General features: G+C 41.5%; 1 protein-coding gene across 1 annotated transcript in view; it reads right to left on the reverse strand.

Moving 5' to 3' along the window:
- nlrc3l (NLR family, CARD domain containing 3-like) overlaps positions 1 to 7,491 on the reverse strand; it is a 9,458-nt gene extending 1,967 nt beyond the window's left edge. The window contains exons 1-11 of the mRNA XM_070829911.1: positions 7,237 to 7,491; positions 6,553 to 6,747; positions 5,680 to 5,772; positions 4,877 to 5,051; positions 4,460 to 4,607; positions 4,212 to 4,304; positions 2,164 to 2,516; positions 1,540 to 1,749; positions 956 to 1,131; positions 481 to 754; positions 1 to 41 (exon numbers count right to left, since the gene is read on the reverse strand). The exon at positions 1 to 41 is cut by the window's left edge and continues 175 nt beyond it. Of these exons, the coding sequence (XP_070686012.1) occupies positions 1 to 41; positions 481 to 754; positions 956 to 1,131; positions 1,540 to 1,749; positions 2,164 to 2,516; positions 4,212 to 4,304; positions 4,460 to 4,607; positions 4,877 to 5,051; positions 5,680 to 5,772; positions 6,553 to 6,747; positions 7,237 to 7,262 (1,784 nt within the window). The 5' untranslated portion in view covers positions 7,263 to 7,491. The remainder of the gene's footprint in view (positions 42 to 480; positions 755 to 955; positions 1,132 to 1,539; positions 1,750 to 2,163; positions 2,517 to 4,211; positions 4,305 to 4,459; positions 4,608 to 4,876; positions 5,052 to 5,679; positions 5,773 to 6,552; positions 6,748 to 7,236) is intronic.
- Between the last annotated feature and the right edge of the window lie 361 nt (positions 7,492 to 7,852).

Here is a 7,852-nt window from a genome sequence, read left to right on the forward strand (position 1 = left end):
CCCATCTTTGTCAGCTGCTGCTTGTCGTCACTGGACCATTTCTGAGTGGAAACAGGACATCGAATTGACAAATGTTGACGCTGAGGTCAAGCTGATCATTAGATTTTAGGGGTGTCTCTTTTGTCTTTTTGGACGTCTAAGTCAGTTAAACTAAATTTTTGCATTCACTGATAATGCCGGCATACAGCTGTTTAAGGCTAGGGTTCATTTTTGCATTTGAGCACAGTCTCGATAAATATTGAAAATTGTCAAAATGTCAACTGTATCAGATGGGAAAGGTGGTCATGATGTTGTATCTCTATTTAAATTGGATTCCAGCACCAAATAAAATAATGACAAATGGGTAATGAAAGGTTGATATGGAAATTTGTGATGTTTTTGCTTTATTTGAGCACCTAAACATTAAGTGAATGGCTAAAGTGAATAAAGTCAATAGGAACTAGGACATAACATAAAGACAGACATGGACGAAAGCATTACCAGCTCGTTTTCCCCCTTTCCAAAGTAGAACTGCAGCCTGCGATTGGTCTGGACAGTCAAAATGGTGACGTAGAATGGCGTCAGCCTGGGAGGGTGCACCCCGTAGCCCCGATAACGGTAGCAGCGTTCAAACACTGTGGCCACCATCCAGCAGACAAAGGGCTGGCGAGCGAGCAAATGGAGTGTCGGTACCCGCTTGTAGTGTGCCTTGATGTTTTCCGTAAGCTGTGCTTCACAAAAGCGCTTCTCCAGGTATTCATCTTTCATCTCATCACTGGGGAGAAAAAGATAGAACTGGGCTGAAACAGATTAAAATGAATTTCACTTATTGAACTCTGCTGTTGAACCATCTGCAGTATTTATGTACATAATGTGAACTATTTAAAGGATGGCACGGACACACAAAGCCAAAAACACAGAAAGATATATAAAATCTAAAAAAAAAGACAGACACAAAGTAAATCTACACACAAACCTAAAGCCCTGTATTTCCGTGGTTATATCTATGTATTGAGATGGGATTTGTGACACAGCCGCCCGTCTCCCCAGGATCCAGATGCGGGCTCCACGAAGCACTGTGCCTCGGATGATATTTACAATCAGGACGTCGGGATGTGCTTGGGTGTAATTGTCATTTATGACGGGAGCATTCTGCAAAGAAAAACCAAATACATCAGTGTGTGGCCGTCATCTTTTAGAGCAAGAGCCAGTACGTAGCTTTTAAAACCACTGCCACTTATATTAGAAACTTGCTATTTATGTTTTGCAATTTGAAAAGCTTCTTTTAGGTCTCCCCATCTATTACTGCTATGAAAAAATGCACCATTGCATTGTGTCTATATGGATACGGAAAAAGGAAATCAACATTTTCATAACATTTATAAGAATAAGAATTCTAATAAAAATGTCTCATTAAGAGATACAATTTAGTATAAATCATTATTTGTCAGTGTTTGTCGTTCATTTATTTATATTATATATTCATTTATAATTCGGGTCCTTGATAAGCTTTATGTGTTAAGTGAATGGTTCTCAGGTGTATGTGTGCAGACGGGGTACCTCCCAGTCCAGAGGTGCTTGGTAACAATCGAATGAGTTCAATATGATGAGAAATTTACAGTCCTCTTCCTCCAGGTATGTTATGCCTTTGAACTCAGGATGATAATATTCTATCACTTCCATGATGGACATCTTCTCTGAAAGATGGGTGGTGTTTTTTCGTAGAAACCAGAAAGACTGAAGTGAAAGCTTGATGACAAACTGCAGATCCTGAGCAAAAAGGGACAAGAAAAATTTCAATTTGTGAGGGTTACTTATGAGAAAGAGCCATTTGCATGTTTCATCCGATGATGAGGTATGGTCACATTTTCAAATTTAATATCAAGTATTGGAAATGAAAATTAATTTTACTTTCTACAGTGTAGGCCAGCACACCTTAGATAAAGCAAAATCTTAATACAGAAGTAATGTTGACAAACTAATCACATGTTGAACAAAAGTCCAATATTCACTCTCCCCTGTAGTTCCGTCTTGGTCTCCACCAACTCCTGAGAAATATCCAGTACCCGCTGTTCAGATTTCTAGCTGCTCTGTTATGTTCACCAGCTAGTCGCTAACTTTAACTCTGCTTACACTGGTTCATAAGAGCTTTTCTGCTGAAAATGTGTTTCTCTGTTGAATCACCTTATTGGCGTGCAGTTCTGCCCAATCCAGGCAGAACCTCCCCACAGAGACAGACATGCCAATTCCTGGCATCCCAGTGGTCAGCACCGTCCGCACCGGCGTGCCGTCATCCTTCTGTAGTCGGAACAGATTGTTTAAGCTAACAAAGGTATCGGCACTGGGGACCTGGAGAGGTGACGGAGGGTGGGGTCGGAACTCGTGGGAGGGATCCACTCCTCCATAACCACAGGTGGAAATCTGGGGCTCAACGTAGATGTTATCTAGAAGATTTTGCTTTCCGGCTCGAACGACACCCTCGCGGATGATTTGGTATTTTCTGATCCAGCACTGATTCAGCCTGAAACGGACCAATGCTGGTGGTGGTGGAGAAAGATAAAGAGGAAAGTGAGAAAACAGTACAGTACTGTGGTGTAAAGTAAGAGTGCTTTGAAAAATATAACATTTAATTGTGTATTTTTATCGATTTACAAAATGCAAAGTGGGCAAACAGAAGACAAATCTAATGCTAAATCAATATTTGGTGTGACCACCCTTTGCCTTCAAAATAGCACCAGTTCTTCCAGGTGCACTTGTATAAAGTCAGGGATTTTCTAGGATCATAGTCTGATGTATACTTAACCAGTTATACCAAACAGGTGCTAATGATCATTAATCTGATATGTAGGTTGAAACACAGTCATTAACTGAAACAGAAACAGCTGTAGGAGGCTTAAAACTGGGTGAGGAACAGCCAAACTCTGCTACCAAGATGAGTTTGTGGAAGACAGTTTCATGTCACAGGTCATCATGCTCAGACTGAGCACAGCAACAAGACACAAGGTAGTTAAACTGCATCAGCAAGGTCTCTCCAGGGACGTGCGGTCTTCTACGCACTAATATAAATAGAAAACATAAAATATGCAATATAAAACTTGACACTTGACCCTAAGTAGTTTACAACAAAGTCACGCAGATTTTTGTCCAGAAGGGTAGGCGAATGCACTTAATTTACAAGTAAAGGTAAGACCATGCTTACACTGCAGTACATACTTTTATTTGTATTAAATGAATTATGGAAATGCGATGGCAAACTAAGAACACACGGAGGGTGCAGAGCAAATGCGTTCTTTTTCTTTTTATCATATATAAATTTAACATTCTTCCTGGGCCAAATATGTACCTTATCTGTGTGTGTGTGTAAAGAATGGTGATATGAAACAGTGGTCATTGTGCAAGCTGCCAAATGTACGGTGAACTTAAGCTACTCTGTTGTGGATTCATATATTTAGTTGAGCTGCAGCGAAACTATTGTAATGAGGCTGTCTGTGTGTGTGTGTGTGTGTGTGTGTGTGTGTGTGTGTGTGTGTGTCCGCGGCTCAACGACATGCTTCCTCTCGGATGTTCTTGTTGTAAATCTGACTCGCGTCACCGGGTCTCTCCCAGGCAAAGAATTCAAAGCAGACTGAGGTTTCAAGATGTGCTGTTCAAGCTCTTTTGAAGAAACACAAAGAAACAGGCAACGCTGGGGACTGTAGACACAGTGGTCGGCCGAGGAAACTTAGCGCGGCTGATCAAAGACACATTGCGCTTACTTCCATTGAATGTCCAGCAGTGCAGTCAGCTCAGAACTAGCAGAAACCAGTGGGATCAGGTACATTCATCTGCTGAAGTCTGGCCAGAAGTGGGTCTTTATGGACCAGACGTGGAAACATGGCCAAGCGACTCAACTATGCATGAAAACACAGGAACTGGTCTGGAGTTCGCTAAAGGTGTTTGGAACAACCTACCAGCTGAGTTCCTTCAAAAACTGTGTCAAAGTGTACTGAGAAGAATAGATGCTGTTTTGGCAGAGGGTGGTTGCACCAAATATTTATTTGATTTAGATTTTTCTTCCCCTTGCTCACTTTGCATTTTGTGATAAAACTGATAAAATAATAATAATAATAATAAATAACATTTTGTGAAAACAATGTGGAGGGCAAATAGAAGTCATGTCAAAAACGCAGCCACACAGTCAAATATCTCAGAACAAATCCATTTCACCAGTAGTAGCGTGTGTGCTCACTTGCCTCTCTTGCAAAGATTCTGTAGTTCCTCTGCTTTGTCTTTCTTGTTGACATTTTCTAGGGTATGTATTGTGTGCAACAGGGAACGGTCCTGGCCTGTAGAGCATAATTTTAATAAAAAAGCAATCACTGACAGTGCATCGGCTCCTTATAATCTTATATTCATAACAACGCATTTTACAGGCTACAAGCAGGTTCACAAAGTGTTCTCTGGCATTCACACCGTAGGTACCATAGCTACGTTTTCTTACCAAGGATCTCCAGGATCTTGTCCACAAAGTCAAGAAGGTCTCCATCCATGACCTGTTGCAGGGTTATGGATGTTTCCCATTGGTAAAATGACATCTTAAATTTGAACAGCTCATCCTTGGTGAGGCCTGTCACAACAGTCTGGATACTCTGCAGACAGTGTGAAAGGTATAAAGACACAAGCAAACACGTTGTGGTGCAGGAATGATGGAGGTGCCCTTTGGGTCAGATTAAGATGCAACAATTTCAGTTTAAATATTTATTAACACAAAAAAAAAATTTGAAATTAGCAAAACAACAAATAATTGTTAACTTCCAAAGAGTTTTTATCGTGTAATACATTAGGGAATGGTGATGTTAGATATCAACAGGAAAATATAATAAATATCATTATATTGTAATAAATCAAGTGCCGAAACCTTGAATACATGGGCCAGATCCTGTTCTGGGTGCAGGGTGCCTGGTTGACCAAACTCGTCAGTCTGCATTGCATCGTCTGGTTCAACGGGCTCAGGTGGTTCAGGGGAGTGAGTTACCAGAACTTCATCCATGTCATCCTCATCATCTTCTGGACAGTCCCCCGGGTCAGAACACCTGAGAGACAACGGGAACCCCCGCAGCTAAAGTGAGAAAGTGCCACGCAAATATCGTCGTCCAAGGATCGGCACAATGCTTTGTTGAATTATGTCAACCAGAAACTGTACAACTCTTACTGGCTAAAACACTGCAAAAGTTATTTTTGGATAGAGACTTTTTAAAGATGGTAAACACCTGTATAGATAAATGAATCTTATTTAATATTTTTATCATATATATCATATATAAATTCAAAAAACATTAGGCAAAACAGAACAAATCATTTGAAATGAACAAATGCTTAAATTAAGTTTGTACGTAAAATACACATGAAACATTAAAGCCTGGTGGTCTAATTTCATTCCCCTGTAAATGACATAGTATTATAAAGAAAGAAGAATGAAAGAAAACAGGTTAATGCAGTCAGGCCCACTGCCACTGCAACCTTAAAGTCTGTGTAGGCTCATTTAACTCTTAAGTGATTCAGCTCCATTAAAATGAATCCACTATATTCATGTATATTCCTGTCAAATATCTATGTATATGTTATAATTAAAACTTACAAGGTACTATAATCTGACATTAACGTGCATCTGAGTGTGTGTGTGTGTGTGTGTGTGTGTGTGTGTGTGTGTGCGTCCCCCACCTGGTGTCGATGACAAGAGCTCCTGGTGGTTTGGTCTGCTGCGTTGTCATGGTGCAGAGGGTCTCTGGAGAGTCGGCGCGAATCAGCTGCAACCTGATCAAAAATCAGAGACCTGGTTAACCTCATATTAGCAATTTCTACATCGCTGAAAACAGCCTTGCCCTCCACAATATAAAACAGCGGGCTATGTATGCTGCATAACACAAAGTGACACAAACACCCAAATCTCTGTGTTAGTTTTTTACTAACAGGATTAAAACATTGGCATTTATAGGCTCTATAAGTTCCAAAACCAGCCACAGTAAAAGCTCCTGATGTGACCCTTCTTTATATGGCAGCAGGGAACCCTGACAAACGCTGACACCCTTCATTATGACCGGACTTCACGTTTTCATGGGCAGACTGTGGCGCTCTGAGCACAAACACACACCCCCAGCAGCTGAGCAACTCTACTGGATAGGTGTTGTCAGAACTTGAATGTTTACGCTTGGTCACAGTTTAGTAGATCATTTTCTCACTTTCAATATGGAAAAAGAACCCACGGTATCATGTTTCAGCTCTTCAGAAAGACTGAGGAAAGGAACACTACCACTGGTTACCTTCCTTTAGCAGTGCTTAAGTATCTGCATAGTGATACGTGCACGCTACACTAAAATGAGTCCAGCAGGTAAGACATCAAACGTGTGCGTTAGAAATGTGGTGAAAAGGTTGTCACTGCCTCCTGGAGCGCAAAAAGGAGTAAAACACTTTGGAGGAATAGGAATAAAACGATGACTCTCTCAGGAACGTTTAACATGCTCAGCACCGGCTCAGATGCAGGTTTGATCAGCAGGTCTGCGGTAATGTGGAGCTTCTGTGGTGCAGACACAGTACCCTGTGCCCTCGTGAGCAGCCGATCCAGGGAGCACCACCGGAAACGGGGAATGGCAGGCCTCTGCGACCTCCTCGTCGTTCCCCTCGTCGTCCTCCTCCATCGCATCGCTGTCGCTCCTCATTGAACCATAGCTGGAGGGAGGCCTCTTCCACTTCTTCTTCTCCTCCTCCTCCTCCTCGCCCCGCCTGAGGATGCTGGGGGTGAGAAAAAAGGGGGGCGTTTAGGGTCGATGTTAGTAGACCAATACTACTAGGATAGTAGGATAGCAGGACTACTGGGATACATGTCAAAGAGGACAGACACTGATGAGTGAGGTAGATGCTCAAACACTGGCCAAGTTTAAGTAACTCTGAGCACAAGTGGGTGTGACAAATACCTGCAGAAGCTGTTAATACCCAATAGAGCTAATTAGTACATTGTCCATTTTAACTTTTAACTTGTTTTTTCACTGTTGGTTTTTATCTGTGTGTTGTACGGTGTCTCTGAGTGCCTTGAAAGGCGCCTATAATTTAAATGTATTATGATTACTATTATTATTGTTAAGTAGATAAACAACCTTAAAAAAATAAGATAATTCACGGAAGTGCAGTAAGCTTTTAGGTCTAAACTGTGTAAAATGAGTATGTAAAGTGACAGAGGACTAAAGATGGCAGATGAGGTCTCCTCTGGGTGACAACACCCACCTTTGCACTTCAGTGTCCGGGTCCATGTCTGTGGTAGTAACAGGTTTACACTCTTCCAGTGGCCTGAACCTTATTTATCGTAATAGCTTCTCATCCAAAGAGGACTCCGCCGAGCTGTGGTCACGTTCACATGCAGGTCGTCTCTCTCCGCCGTCAATGTTACGCTAACTTTAACACTTCAGGGGTCTTTAAGGGAAGACGCGTCCATGTCCCCCTGCAAATATTCACTACAAACCAAAACAGCTGTACGGTGCACCATCGTGTCCTCGGTCGGCCATTTTAACTTATTTCCTCTTCGTTTTGTCGCCTCTAACTTTCGGTTTCAAGTATTTTTTTTCAACAACAGCAGCGGTATCACTTCCGGAAGAACACATCCTTCAGAATAAAAGCACAATCTCCACAAAAGTTAATGTCAACATCCACAACATCTGTATCAAAATACCAGTCCAGACACACTCGCATAACCATTTCATTTGTGCGTATGAGAGAAAAATAGAGCAAATTTTTCCTCGTTCTGTTCTCTTACTATGTCTAAAATACAGAGGCAAGTTCCTTTAAGTGAAAACCTGTTTGGTAATAAATCTGACCCAGACACACAAATCATATATCAAATTAC

This window comes from Pempheris klunzingeri, chromosome 4 (genome assembly GCF_042242105.1).
Source record: "Pempheris klunzingeri isolate RE-2024b chromosome 4, fPemKlu1.hap1, whole genome shotgun sequence".
NCBI lineage: Eukaryota > Metazoa > Chordata > Actinopteri > Acropomatiformes > Pempheridae > Pempheris > Pempheris klunzingeri.